Source organism: Botryllus schlosseri, chromosome 2, assembly GCF_051294905.1.
Source record: "Botryllus schlosseri isolate E-star chromosome 2, Bs_hap1, whole genome shotgun sequence".
NCBI classification, from domain to species: Eukaryota; Metazoa; Chordata; class Ascidiacea; order Stolidobranchia; family Styelidae; genus Botryllus; species Botryllus schlosseri.
Window position 1 is genome coordinate 26,556,329 of NC_137237.1, and position 16,070 is coordinate 26,572,398.

The 16,070-nt window shown below is 41.9% G+C and overlaps 1 protein-coding gene and 1 long non-coding RNA gene across 4 annotated transcripts in view; both read right to left on the minus strand.

Annotated features, from left to right (window-relative positions):
* The window catches only part of LOC145457475 (uncharacterized), an 86,165-nt gene that overhangs the window by 43,335 nt on the left and 26,760 nt on the right, over positions 1–16,070 (minus strand). The gene's annotated exons all lie outside the window — the stretch shown is intronic.
* The window catches only part of LOC145457247 (uncharacterized), a 36,034-nt gene that overhangs the window by 5,040 nt on the left and 14,924 nt on the right, over positions 1–16,070 (minus strand). For all 3 annotated transcript variants that reach the window (XM_080335436.1, XM_080335449.1, XM_080335445.1), the window contains 5 exons: positions 11,399–11,467; positions 10,481–10,661; positions 8,955–9,093; positions 6,630–6,790; positions 1,066–1,199 (listed from right to left, as the gene is read on the minus strand). In XM_080335436.1, coding sequence (XP_080191562.1) covers positions 1,066–1,199; positions 6,630–6,790; positions 8,955–9,093; positions 10,481–10,661; positions 11,399–11,467 — 684 coding nt within the window. The remainder of the gene's footprint in view (positions 1–1,065; positions 1,200–6,629; positions 6,791–8,954; positions 9,094–10,480; positions 10,662–11,398; positions 11,468–16,070) is intronic.

Sequence of the window (16,070 nt, forward strand, 5' to 3'; positions counted from 1 at the left end):
ACAAAACTTGGAAGGAGAACTTATTACTATATACGGGCCGCTGAAATACGCAGAAGAAATATTTATTGGAGCTTGAGCGAACTCAAGTCCCAGGGGATTGTAACCCAGAAGCAGTGCCAAAATAAGTAAAGTAGCACGGCCATCTGCGTGGACCCGATGAAATTCGGGCTGCGCACTTGCGCTATGGAGGGTATGAGAACTTCAACGATGACGCAACGTAAAGAAATCGCAAGGTGGCGCACGAGGGACGGATCGAGGCAAAAATTTACGCTGCATTTGCTTTTGGCAAAGAAAAGCGCACGACTGGCATTAGATTCGGATTCAGTTTACGAGATACAGATTCGGACGAGATTGATCTTGAATTTCAATGCGAACCCAAGAGATGCAAGCATTCGCATTTATATCCATTTCACCTCATTGACACTACTTATAAACAAAATCAACCACAGCTCGGAAACTAGCATCCTGGTTACGCCTGCTACGCTGAGAGCATCACATCTGTACACACTACCAATTTAGTAAGTTGACGGTCTGATTTTTGGGTAGTTCTATAGAACTAGAGCTAGAGCGGATTGTAAAAGTGAGGAGTTGCGCTAGTTGCGCTTTTGAGGAATAGTTGAGTTGTAAAACATCTAGAAATCAAGTGTTGTAGTTTGGAGTGAATCGCGGTACCAGTGTCCCGTTGTGTGATGTTCTTGTAACGATTGTGGATTGGATTTTGGGGGTTCGAAACTCCTACCATTTGGAACTCTTTATCTCCAATATTTCTGAGCTCAATTTGCAAGTCGGTCTTCCGCATTATCCGTTATTCTTTGATTCAGCTATAGTCGGTTAATTGCGGATTTTTTAACGCCGTTAGTTAGTTCTAGTTCTAGTTACGAGTCTCCAAAACTACCCGAATTTGAAAAAAACAGACTAAAGCAGAAGTTAATAACTAAGTATCTCTAGCTCTATTTGCGCACATTGAAAATCCAGTAGTTTTCACGAGTCCGACGAGCATCAGTTACCGCCTTTCAGCGTATGGCTAGGTTCTAGTCAAATGGAATCCGAAGGATAATATATCACCTGTCGTTCCACATATCCGCGACCACCACGTTATCATCGCAATCCGTGCAGACCCCGTAGACCATGTCGAGTTCCCCGTCGCCGTTGCCGCGCTCTCCAAACGTCCTGATCAACTTGTTATCGGTGTCGAAAACCTGCCACAGAGAGCAACATTTACACATAACAACAGAGATGAGCAGTTGAGCGCGGATTTGGTAGGACATTATTTGAAAAACTGCACCGAGAACCCGGATTTCGAAAAATTTTCACCAATCAGGAGTCTTGAAAATTCTGTCATGACCATAGTTAACTATAAAACAATGTGACAAACATAAACATGGTCATGGTCAAGCTACCTGCGAATAAAGATGGAGCTTTTGCAAAAACTTTATTTTCCCTAAACTTGAAAATGGATCTCAAAATTTGAAAAATGGATCAGCTACAATGATTCTACAGCGATGATATGGATTCGGGCAAGAATTTGAAACCCCGTACAGGACTTCGATTCGAGTAGGCTATATCAAATCCGCTCATATCTGCAAATAATAGCAACGATTTCATCATCGATAATTCCCGACGTTAACAAAGGCGTAGACATGAACAACAACATCAATACTGTATCTGTTTCTTCTTTTGTACGCCGTACGAGCCCGCGTGTAGATAAAACAAAACTTTTTGTTCAACGACTTTCGATAACAGCGCGCCAGACGACGGGAGGATGTAGTATATACATACCTTATTCACTTTCAAATTCAAGACTCAAGACCGGTCTACAATGACGCCGACATTTGAACGTAGTTCTGTTCGAAATCCAAATTCTTTACTTATTTCCTATAATCTTAAATCAGTGGTTCTCAACCGGCGGTGCGCGAAACCCCTAAATTTGCAAAAGGGTTGCTAACCAAATTTGTATTTGTTTTTTGTTTTTTTTAGAGAGAGAAATCACAAGGCAGTTTCGCTTCGTATATGCCAAAACTTCAGGACTGGCGAACAGAATGGCCGTCCGAGATGAGCTATTCAACTGTGTTAACTCATTTTAATATCCAAATTTCCAATGGCCTACTCATGTGTACATATTGCTGTTTAGAGTCGTTTGTTGGAGTTTTGGAACAAATCCGTCTGTAAAAATCCATTTCACCAGTGATATATACAGGATCGATATTCCAGAATGACTTAAACATGAGCTGCTAGATCAGTGGTTCCCAACCTTTTTGTCTTCATTCCCCACCTCAGATTCATTCCGAGCCTTCATTCCCCACCAGGACCGTAACAGCACTTCGTCAGCCACGCCAAAAAAGAGTTGATCTTGGGCCCCCGCAGCCCTGCTGAGCCTGTACGCTTTTTCCCCGCTACTTATCAGCTGCATTGGGTCTACTGTTTAGTGCGTCGCCTTATTTCGACAAATCGCGCGAAGCGCGCAAAATTTATATAATTCGTGTTTGAATCGGTTAATATGATCGGGAATTGCATATATTTTGTTATCAATTTTTTATCCGCTCTCTGCTCACGTAATCAGATTTACCGGAAGAGTGAGTGAGGGGTGTTAGAAAAGATAGGACCCCTAAATAAGAATTAAACATCTTCGGGCGGACTCGTTGGTATATTGACTTCATTACATTATGCTATTTCGTGACCTCCTATATCTGCTATGTCAAAAGAATGGAGTTCGCCAAAACTAAAAGTCACACACGATTTCAAATTGGTATTGCTTTACTGGCAAATAGTTTTTCTTTGCGGGATGGCATTTGCTGACTGTGGATTCAAAAAATAACCTAACCGTTAACACCGGTGGTCAGCCCGTTTCCAACACAGATAATGCAAAATATCTCGGGGTTTTACAGGACCCTGACATGTCTGGGAAGAGTCATATTCAGTCCCTAGACACTAAATTATCACCGAAGTGCGGCTTGTTCTACAGCCTTAAACGCTTCATGCCATCTTGGGTTCTTCTGATACTCTTCAAATCATTAATCCAATCGAATTTACAATATGGCATCCACTGTTGGGGGCTGCCAGTAAAACTGCACTCGAGCCACTGCAAAAACTACAGCATAAGGTAGGCTACTCCGTATCATTGCTAGGGCCCCACAGGGGCCTGGCCGTCAATCCAACAAGTCGCTGCTGCAGAGATTCGGTGTCCTAAACATAGATGATATGCGGAAACTAGAAATCGCCAAGTTTATGTATCAGTTCCACTGCGGTCGTTGCCCCGAATACTTCAATGACTTTTTTACCTCAGAATCAAAAGCGCACAAGCACAACACACGCGCGTCCACGTCGTCTAAATATCATATGATCGACCCAAAAGATCATCGCTCCATCAAATATGCCGGACCCGATGTGTGGAACAGTATCCCGCCGGCCATCCGACAGTCGACGAGCACGTCCACATTCAAGTCGAAATACAAGCAATTACTACTAAGTGAATATTAATTAGTCCATCCTCAACATTACCGGACCACGACTGACCTATCGATCTTGCCTTCCACGACATGCCACCCCATCTCTTGCTACTTGTTTTTTTTATACTATCTTCTTTACTTTTCATTCAGTGTGCATGCCTCCTCTTTACACTGGCTAGCCCAAGGTGGGTGTCTGATTCAATAGACTACTCCATGTCGCTTCGACACCCTCCTATCTAGCAGCTATGTGCTGGTTTGACTACACAAGACACACAACCACATCAGTACGCAAGACAATCGCCCATAACTGCAACATAAAACGTATAGTGAACCGATATCAGTAACGCTCAAAATTTCGCGAAAGCGGTATTTCACGTCAAACTAGTCGTGCTGGAATGCATTTGTGACGCCGTCATTGGCCATCCAGAGTTGAAAATGAGGTTTTTTGAACAACACGCAATATACTTTTCGATACTCATATATTCCAGAGCAGTTAACTGGCAATGGTAATTGCGCATGTGTCTCCGTGAATATGTAGACTGTCCCGTATATACTTTTGAACAAATGCGTCTATTCCCCACCAGAAACCATTGAATTCCCCACCAGTGGGGAATTACCCACCGTTTGGGAACCACTGTGCTAGATAGAAATGGCTAGGCTGTTTGTGATATGCCCATTAAAATGTGTTTCTCAATTCTCGTGCTTTATACGTTGCGGTGTCGTCGGAAGAGTTGCGCGTTATTATTACAACCGCCACCGCCTATCTTTGTGGAAATGGATTTTCCGCGTTTGTTCATACAAATCGACGGCGCGGATTTTCTAGACACGACCGCGTATTTCAAGAATTGCTAGTACAGAAGTCGCTTTGAAATAATAAAAGTCTCAATAATTTGTTCACAAATAGTATGATGTTATTTCCAAGAAAAGTCAAGTTGTTGCTGTTTATCACTAGCCAAGACGGATAACGGTTGCACGATAATTGACGTGACGGTCCTAACGGGGGTCAGCGAACACAAAAAGTTTTGAGAACTGCTGTCTTAAATCTATATTACATCTATAAAGAGCTTCATATCATAATACAGGGGTCCTAAAAAACTTTTTAGGGGTGTCCGGCCAATACCAAGGAAACCATTACCGAGAATGGACATCACAGAGAATGGACATTTCCGAGAGTGTAATGTAGCAATGCAAGCATCAGTCTTGTTATGCATATGTACAGGTCGTGTGTATGTGCATCACGGCGTTGTCAATTTGGTGTCGATTCTCAGATACAAATTTCTCGACAACGTCCGTATCAGTAAGTACAATCCTTGGCACTGGCCATCTTTGGCAATGTCAATTCTCAGTAACGGCATTCTCGGTAATGGTTTTCTCGGTATTGGTCTAGAATCCTTGAGGCCACGACCCAAATCTGAGTTGACTAGCATTTTTCGACCCAAAACCTCTCTTGGTATGCTACACATTTTTACGGGCTTCTATAATATGTCAAATTCGGAATTATTTTTCCAATTCGCAAATTCAAAGCTCCTTGCTTTGTGATTCAGTGCATTGACGTATCCAACTAGAAATAATTGATGGCTTGATTTCACGCGAAAACATTCTACCAAAACATTTTACCGCATTGACTGCGCCGTTTTTTTATATTAAAGCCATTATATAGTATCACAATCTGTAATCAGACACGCTGAAAGTCAATATTTTCGTAACGAACACTTTCGGATTGTCAGCTGTCTGCGGTCTAACTCTATCGATATGAGCCACCGCTACAATGGTGTTAGGTTGTTATTTCGTATACTGTTAACAGCCGTCACGGCATTATACGCGACATTATTGTTCGGTTATCTCAGTTACAGCAAATGATGGTGGTGGGACCCAGCTAGCAAGTCCTAATCCCACACAGACTTCCTTGCTTACAGATCCAAAACCAACTTGAAACACAATGGCGCGGTGTGGAATATTGAACGACAATCTGCTTGTTATTTGAAAATTGTACTTTGCCATTAATGCGTCGCAAAAGGAGTCTAGCAAAGGGTTAAGGTCCGTATCAGATTCAATCGACAGAAACACGGCCCCGCGTGGCGCATTAACGCCGAATTTTGAAGGGACATAACAAGTTTCCGGAGACACGAAATGACTTTACAACGAAAATTGGCTTGACTTTATATTCAACTTTTGTATGATCGAACGATCCGCAATTTGTGAACTCATCGGCCCCTTCTACAGTTCGGTATATCTTTTTCGCCCCGCCCCTAGAAGCCACAACAGTGGTTCTCGAAGCATTTTCAGGGCGTCCGAGAAACCTACAAATTTGTAAAATGGTTGATAACCTAATTTGTATTTTTTAATTAGGGAAATCACGAGGCGATTTCGCTTCATAGCTGCTAAAACTTCAGGACTCACATAAACCGAATGACATGAAAAATCCTCTTGTGAAAACTCATTTCAATTGCCAAATTGTCGACAGCTTACTGATAGAGACATATCATATTGCTGATAACAGATGTTTTGTTAAGGTTTTGCAAATCATTTGTTTGCAGAATGCATTTTCTCCTGTGATACATATTACCGCTATTCCAGAATAACTTCACGATGAGCTGCTGGGTAGAAATGATTACGCTGGACGATAGCTGTTCAATAAAAATCTATTCCTAAATTTTGTTGCGATCATACCCAAAGGTGTCGTCTGAAGCGAAGCGTTACGCGTCATTATTACAATCGCCCTGACCTATATTTAGGAAATGGATATTCGTCATTGGTTCATATCAAATCGACTGCGCGAATTTTCAAGAGACGACCACGTATTTCAAGAAATGCAGCAACGGAAATCGCTTTGAAATCGGAAGTCATCCGAATTTCTACATAAATAGGATGATGTTAATTTCAAGAAAAGTCATTTTTTGCTATCCGAGAATTAATATTTCCACAAGACAGATGACGGCTGCATGATAACCGAGCAAAATTTGAATCAAAACTGGGGAGGGGTTCCGAGGGGGTCCGTGACAGTACAAAGGGGTCCGAGAAGAAAAAAAGGTTGAGAACCACTGGGCCAGAGGCCATCAGTAACGAGGCGCTTCTATTTTTCTATTGAACTCAATTAGGAGAGAATTCATGAATCGAAGATCAATTGGTGAAACCATAGTGTCCTATAGTGAAACAATCAGTCCACATCTCAGAAACACATACCCGTATCGTATGCCTCCAGTCAGTCACGATAATATTGTCTTGGCTGTCCACAGCCACGCCGGCCGCGCATTCGATGGGATAATCTAACTTGGTAATCTGAGAGCCGTTCGCCGCTATGATCTTGACGCAGTCGCTGTCCGAATCTGTTGCGATAATCTCCCCTAAAAAAACGTAACGAATAGATTGAAAACTTGAAATGTCCTACTTCAAAAACCCCGCGGTTCTTAACGGGGGTTGTGCGCGTGTGCGGGCTAGCTGATCGCGTACATGTGTTTGAGTAAACTCGATCCCGCTATCTGAAAAGGTGATTTTCTATTTCCGTATACCCGGCAGATGTGAACTTGACTTTGTAGACGAAAAATGACGGATTTGGATGTGCGAGTTTTGTTAATCTGGAATGGATTTATAACAATGTTTGAAATTGAGTCATTAGGTATATAGACATCGAGCTGAGAATGGTACGAAGTGAATTACGGGACTCGGTATCCGAAATAAAACGATATTAAGAACTACGGATTTTGCTAATATGGATTTGGACATGGGACTTCTAACGATTACGAATTTCCGAATGCGAACTTTAGGGACCAATTTCACTTCCACGCTATTCTCCGGCAGAGGCTCGAACTGTGATTCCATACACAATCGTTACGAATAACGCCAATTTCCGGATATTATTGAGTACTAACGCAATCTCATTCAATGAAATGACCACGGAAAATATTATTCAAATCATGCTTTTCGTCTTTAATACTATTCCTAGAAAAAAGCCCGTGACATACAAGGACACACCCGAACACGCTAATATCATTCCGAGGTCACGTGTCAGCTCGAAACCAAATATTAAATTCCAAACATCAAGGTGTAATGTATACCAGGGACACCATATTGGATATTTTTTTTCAAGTCGGTAAATCAAAATATGTGCGTCATCAGCAATTACTTCTCCCTCTCCCGAAATTTTATCAAGGCATATAAATGTTGCGGTTATCTAACGCAATTGCGCTTGACCTCGCGTAAACTCGAGACGTAATGCGACGCAACGCTTGCAACGCCCTCCCTTTGAATCGAACTATTGGCTATCTCTGGAATGAACGAAATTGCCTAAGGATACGGCGACCTGACCACAAAATTTAATAACAATGGTCGTACACGAAAGATTACCGTCGCACCGATTCAGAATATAAACATTAGGCACTGGAATTGACAAAAATCACCCGCAAATTTGCAAATGGCCATTGTTTCGTCCAATCGGAGCGCCGCAATACAATGCGTATAACCGGGGCCTACGATACTTATCGTACGCCCCGGTATAATAATGCCAAGGAACTATTGGGGCGAACCGATTGGTCACGAAATGTCGATTTTCAAATTTGAAGGACGATTTCCGGGTATTTCCAGTGAGACCATATTATCATTCTATCAATAATCTACTTAGATTACTAGATGTCGAGGTGGTCTACGGAATATTTTCAAAACGGAAATTGTACCTCGACTATAAAAAGTTTTGGAGCCATCGACTTAAAAATTGATGAATAATACAGGAAGTTGCTCTCGCAGCCATGGATATTTTGGGTTTTGTGATCTTGACTTTTCGTTCCTTTGGATTTGCGATGTTCAATGCAGATACTGCTGTTCATTGTGTAGTAATCTTCTCGTGTACTGTAGAATGTACATTCGAGAACGCCAAATCTATGTCGATACAATGATTGCATACCGATTGGCCGCGACCACCCACGTCGTCAAGACGAACCCGGAAAATCTATTAACGAAGCTTATATTGGTCGCGCATTAACTGGAAATTATATTGATGAATGGAACATTTCCAGAAATTTCCACACGCTTTCGGCATGCAGTAAACAAGCAATACGCGGGCCATTGTAAGGTCAACAAAATTGACCTATTTCGCGAGTCAAAAGATGTCATACACGACATTTGACACGAACATTCCTATTTAATCGAGTGGTAGACCGTAAAGCTAAATCCGAGAGCTAGAACTACTAGTACTACATGTTCGCGTTTGATGATATCATTGAATGGTAATTCTTAACATTTAATGTTGATTCTTATAATTAGAATCCAAAAATGAGCATTAGAGTCAGGCATAGGCTAGCATCGTAGAGTGAGTTTATGTCCTAATTGGGACAGAGACTAGACTTGCGAACGAGCAAAACCGATTCGGATTCCGGACCGACTTATCGGCATATATCCGTTCGCACTCAAACTTGTCATAATGCCCTTCGTTAGTTGCGAACAGAGAACGCGATCCGAATACTGCGGATCACCTTTCAACCCAGATCGTGTTTTCTGCGGATGAAAATTGGGTACCTGTGGATCGGACTGCGACGTTCTTGCAAAACTTGAACATGTTTTTCCCGTGTTCGTTCAGTAGCTTCCCCTCCTTTGTCCAGACCGTCACGCTGTTGATGCAGGCGATGGCGATATTTCCCTCGGGAGTCTCGGCGATCTGTAATTCGTCTCCATCAAGTACCCGTTCGCATGCAGTTTATGGAAAAATTAACCTGCGATGACTGACGGGTGTCAAATTTCTTTCGACTTGCGAATCTATAGACATTGATAAGCACCCGCAATATTCGAGCAGTGCAGTATGATATAAGATTCAAGTGTACAACTACCGCCGTAAAATTAGGTTCGGGACGCCACTAAATTTTATTCATGACCTATAAAGAGCATGGCCGATGTTGCAGCTGGACTGCGATTTCGAAAATCTTACATTCCTCGTTTTCGACACGGAGCTATTGCGCCAGATGAATTGTGATATTACTTGAACTGAAACTTGGACTTGAAATGAAAACTGACAATTTGCGAAAAGAGGAGAAAACCAGCCTTTCAGATGATAGATCAACCAGATTACTTGATCGCGCCAGATAATGGTGCTGCAGGCCGACGCAATTTATTTGCCTTGCGAGTGTGCCTGGAAGTGAAATGGATCGACCTAAAAGTCCTCTGCTTTCGCAATTAAAAAAAAACGATATTCAAAAGGGAATCTGCACTTGCCAACTGTTTAGTTGTTTATGGTTACGCGGTCACCATTTACCGGGCGACCGCGATTAATTTATTACACGGAAGTCGTGAAGACAAAAATTACTCGCAAGGTTTTGAAGTTCTATTACTATTAGTGTTATTATCATGAGAAGCAGTTGAAATGATTTTCAGTGCATACATATAGCAATCAAGATGTTATTTACATTGACATTGACAATTATGTAGCCTCCAAGACAGTGAAAAAGTAGGAACGAAGAGGTAACGAAACCCCAAGCGGGCCAAGCCAGTAACCATAACGCAAGTCGAATGGAAAATTCGTGCTTTTGGGGCGAGAATGGACAAAAGCTGTTTATCAATTCTATTTACGTCCTGGATTCGTAGTGAAAACAGAAAAAGTAAATGACATCACAATTACCAAAGGGTTAACTGTGACGCTTCTCGTGCGTTATCTACGCCCGTGGTCATGGTCAGTACTAAACCATATTACTGGTATGCCTATTTAGCAGCCGACCACATCTGAGCTGTTGAAGGAAATTAGTTACAGGGGTAGTTGACGCAGATGGTTAATCAACAGCCTTCGGCGCGAGAGGTTTTCAAGTTTCGAAGGCTTATCGGGGCTCCCGCAAACACGAGTCGCTTTTCTCACGTTTTTTTTTTCACATGGCCGAAGAAAGATCCGGTGGAGGACGAAAACGAGAAAAGCGAATAAAAAGAGTAATAAAATGCGTCCAAATGTTAGATTGTACTTATGGTCGCTTTGTTACAACATCGACGTATTCCTATCTGTGCACTAGATCGCCTTATCGTGTCTTCTGTATCGCATAGTGCACAGTCAGATAGCTGCATACCTGAAAAGGCTGGAACGTGATCTTCCCGTTTTTGTACGGTCTCAAATAAAAATTCCACAGGAAATTGCCGTTACGATCGTGGCATTGCACATGTCCGCCCTTACTCGTCTCCGACGTGGTGTACATTTCCCCGTTCTTATTCATATACACGCCGTAGATGGGGTCGGGATTCACCAAGCACCTTTGCGCAAGAAAAAACTGTTGTGCGTATGGGTGATATTTCAGCCCAAAGCCAGATAACTTATGTCGATATCGCCACATCTCTCATTATCTCAGCATTGCCAAGCAATCGAGTTAGCGGACACGCGTAGGGATTACGAAAGATATTTCGCAGCCGCAAATAGTGCGAATCCACGTATTAATCAGTTGGATTGCAGAGTCGAATCAGAGAAGGTCTGAGTAAGTTGTCGAATAATTTGGCTCAAATTCGAAAACCTTAGCCCGCATTATAACTGAAAATGCTGCATTGGATACAAGTTCGAGAACTATAAACATACAATATGAACTTGAGCCCGTACTAAGCAGGGTTCGAAACCGAACCTGCGGGTTGTTCGTCACATTCGAACTCCAGTGAACATAGAAACAAACATTTTCTATTTGAAAATGAGCTCGGGTTAAAATCAGACTAGGTCCGAGCCCGACCAGCTTATCTCATCTCGGATTGAAAATCCCTGGTAAATAAACCAATTCCTAAAACGGAATATACAATTTCCAGTACCTTGAGCACAACACGAGCCCGAATATTGTGACTTCCTTATCTAATTGCTATGACCAACAGCATCAACCCCATTTCCAAACGGGATTTACAATTTCCAAGGTTGGGAGCTCTAACGTGAAATAGAATCCGCCCGAAACGGCAGGGTCCCTCCTATTCGAACCAACGACAAATGAACCAATTCTAACATGAAAACTACATACCTCGAATTTCGTATCATCCTCCACGTTGACGCGCTGTTCGACACTGGCATCATGGCTGTCCTTCGACGCCTGAGTATATACGGAGAAGGTATCATTATATCAGTCATGATTACACCTAGCAACTACAAGCTACAAATTTGTTAAAATAACTTCAAAACGTTAAAGATCGAATGATCAAACACACATAAGATATATGCATTCCCGCTTCCTACGTCATGCAGGCATTAATACCGCATAAAACGTGTCCGCTTTGGAAACGGCGTACACAAGAATTATGAAGTTTCCTACAATTTATTTTGCGTCAATGAACTCCAATGCACAATATCCACGCAACAACATGAAACTGTCGTCATCATACTACAGGGAAGGCCGTGAACTATTTTCTCATAGATACGTCGAGATTTACGACTTAAAAGTCGCAAAACATTCTCTCGGTTACAATGCATATGACACTATCTTACTACTGATGTGCAGTGCGCCGGAGTCGGCGGGCCTAACATTTGATAAGCATATCTTGCGTTAAATCGGTCACGGCGCGCTGGCTACCGACTACAGCCTGCCATAGCATTTGCGGAACTGTCTACCTACACGGAACATAATAAATAATTCCGAGTAGGCATCATTCATTGGACAAGTTGGGTCCTCTTTTGTTTCGTAATCCAGACTTGAACCCACAACACGATCGAAAAACGTACGAACAGTACACGCACAAATTGGAAAACGTAGCTAATCCCATTCAAACTTTTATCGACATACGCTTTATCAGACGCAGACACATAGCAATTTTATACCAATTTCAATGTCGCTACAAGTACAAACGTCATTTCTATCGAAATTGCAACCAACTTCATAGTAAAGATTCACGAGTTTTCATGCCGTTAGCCCATATTTTAGAAGGCAGCTAGTCGAACAAATGATACAACGACATAAGAATGACAAACTTGTCAAAATATTATTTGCTGTCAGTTATACCAATTACTGGGACAATGACGCCACAGCGTATAACATTTAGCCAGCCACGGTACCCGAAGTTCAAAACCATTTTATATCTCAACGAAACAAGCAAGCTACACAGTACACAGTGTCGAGCTGTAGCAGATATACCAGCAGTACCCGAAAGGTTAAGTAACGCACGATATTATGAACGCTTTTTTTAAATTTACCAGTAAAGCGTTACTACTATATCCAGTTTCGAAACGCTACGCAAAGTTGCCATGTATAACAACAACCCGTGAAGGCGTCTAGTAAATGTTACAAATATAGAACTAATGGGTATTTTTATCGGTTTGTGTATGTGTACACACTGACATCAATTAACACCGACACATAAACAACACTACGTCAGGTATAAAATCAATACCGTTAATAACGCGGTTACACTAATCGATAACATTTCTGCTATGGTAACAAAGGTAATAAGAATAATGAGAAGCGTGCCATTACTATTTCGAATTGCCTCAATGATATTAATAAAAGCTCGGATTGTGGAAATTTGCTCGCTACCCTCCAATTGCTCGCTATCATGTATAACGTACCACGATACGACACGTGCAGATCTTGCACTGTAACTTGACCTGCAAATTGTCGCTATATAATAGCCCGCTAGGTAATTACGTTAACCTTCAAAAAGTGAAGACATCACTGTACCGCAAATGCAATCCGGAAAACATCACAACATATTTTGATACAGAGCACAAGGGCATCTACGCAGCAAATCCGATAATGGGATTTTATTAAATTCTCGACATATTGAGACATGCATCTCTACCGCCAGACGTAATCCAGCCGAAGTAACAAACAAATAAGTACTAAGCGCTTATTCCACAACAACGCAACTCATACTGACATATTGACAGGGTTTCGCCATGTTTCACCAGAATCGCCAGTCAACAAATGCACACAAAACTGTCAATCTCCAAAACATATTGCAGTTCAACTTGAAGAGAGAAAGTAACTTGGCAGAGTGTTAGCGTCTTAGCTGGTAGTCTTCGGGTTAATGCTAATGTGGTTGAACGCGTCTAAAGCAGGCGATTGCCTGGTTAAGTATGTTGGTATATTGTTAATATCCTTCTTAAAAATTACATAACTTGAATTTTGAAGTGTGGAGTTCGGAGATATGTTTAGGACTTGAATATGTGAAATATGTCGATTAATATGGCGCCGATTTATCCACATCTAAGGGGTAAGGACTCGAAATTTCTGGGAATTGGTATTAAAATTTAATTCGTCCATAGTTCAAAGCCCGGGTCATGACCCGGTTAGACAATGAAGGTAAATTCGATCCGGATTCCGTCGTTGAAAGCCGGTTTCCATCAATACAAATTGAAATTGCGGCCATTTCAACATTCGTGAACTACAATTCATTTTATGACATCTAGTTAGAGTAGACGCACTAGTTGTCGTCAATGATCGAGGATAGACGCATTAGTTGTAGTCAATGGTCGGAGTTCAAATAGTGAATTCCACCTCGATAAGCGATTTGGCGTCCTTCAATCATTGCATACGCACAGTTCGTTACGCTTCTTCCTTCTAAATGCAGTGTGACTGTATTGCTGTGTAACCGCTATGCAAGGTACGGTACCGTAGCGTAGAACTAAATGGTGATTTAAGATAATCTACGCCAGGGTATCAAACTTAAATGTGGTCACCGACCAATTCTCTAGCTTTTGATGACGCCGCGAGCCGAGGGGTATTCAATGCCTTTCCAGGTAGGCCTTTTGTGACGGGACCTTGCAGACTGACAAGTCACGTCATTGTGTAACCGTAATTTACTATTGTAGCAATTCATGCCTAGCACGAACATAATAGCATTTTTACATATTTGAATAAAATTTGTTGCTGAACTTGCTTTCCACGGGGGCCGCACAGAATGTTCTCACGGGTCCCGGTCCGCGTGTTCGAGACCCCTGATCGACGAGGAGGCCAGTTTCAAAATAGATCCGATTCTGATTAGAAATAGCCTATTCAAGCATAATTAGTTCGGTGAGGTATGCGCACAGGTGTGTTTACACTGTACAATCGCATATAAACAATTGCTCGTGAACAGACTACCAATATTAATAGTAATGCACCACTTAACTTACTACTGCATCAAATCCCTCCATACTTTACTGTACGTACGATAATGCACTATGCACATTCCGCATAAGGCCATCCACAGGACCACAAAAAATATGAGATTCGTCCAATTATCTCGACAAACAAGGGATATCGGCTACACCGCAATAAGCCCGTTGCTACATTTGGTGTGTTGCTGACAATGCTACAGTTCTCTACCGTGCATTACGATACGATTGCGCATGAGCAATTGAGCATTGTTGCAGATATCGGTTGTTCACAATGTTCACTTGTTCAGTTGCGTACGTTAGGTAGCCTAGGCATCTTAATTGAGCGGGAACAGGAGGGGTCGTCAAAATCAATTTCAACGGTGGTACCCGACAGGTAACTAGCTAGCTTGCTCGAGGCTACATACTACTAACTTACAACTCCATTCAATAAATAAAAAGAATCTTAACTACGCACCGCGTCTGCGAACACCAAAATATCTATGAATACTCCGTTATCGCCACGATCGCATATTTTTATACCGACCGTCAACGCGCAATGTCAACGCCTGTCTGCGTATCTCATCTCAACGCATCAGAGATTGTTCAGCGAATAAAGATGCCGAAAGCAAATAAGCTTCAGGCCTAAAAGAGATTGGCAAAGCGCCGTTAAACACAATCCAGCTAATTTAAGCAACCCGTTAACACCATCCCAACTTACTCACTCGTGATTTCAACTATAGTGTGTCTGTATCGCTGTGCATTTGAAGAAACGCGTTGCAAAACTACATGTAAGACTGTGCTTATCTTAAACTGCAAGCATTTCGCATGTCTCCGATTAAAACCGCGGTCGTTATCCGATACCCGGTAAAAGCGTGGTATGTGGTCCATTCCAGGATGAATGTAGGCCAGAAAATTGTAACTAATACTGAATTGGCGATAACGGAATATGATTAGCAAGCTGAAACACCATAATCTGCGGCAATAAAGTAAATGTAGTTATTCGAAATCAGTTAGAGTTATAATCCAATTCGAATCAGGCCGTTCAAACAACATGGGGACTTTCGAATATCGTTTGTACACCATCCAGTTATAGCGTCCTATATCGGATCACAACAGGTTTATAGCCTTTGAGAAGCGATTCCATACAGATTCGGACGATTCGAAACACAACTTTCGAAGCGAATAGGGATTTTCGATAATATATTAAAAATTGCTTTTCAATTTCTGCATCAGATATCAACTACCGCATGAAAGTGATTCCATGCGATTCTGATTTACTCGTATCACCGCCGAAGCGAAACAGATCAGTAATTTTGAAAATCGGCCACTGAAACGATCACCTACTGGGGTACTTTTGCCAATAACAATCTTCCGTCTAATGGGTTACACCTTTTAGAGCAGTGATTGCCAAGCTGTGTGCCGCTGCACAGAGTCTGCCGCCACAGATTTTCACGTATGCCGCGACTCTTTTTGAACTTGTTGGAGGAGAATTGTATAAATAATTTGAAAAAGGCCGCGAGACTAGCACATGCGACTCGAAGGCGTTTCAATTCCTTCAACATCTGATAAGTATTAGCCCATGTAACAATGAAACCAAATATGCCATCGTAATAATCAAACAATCT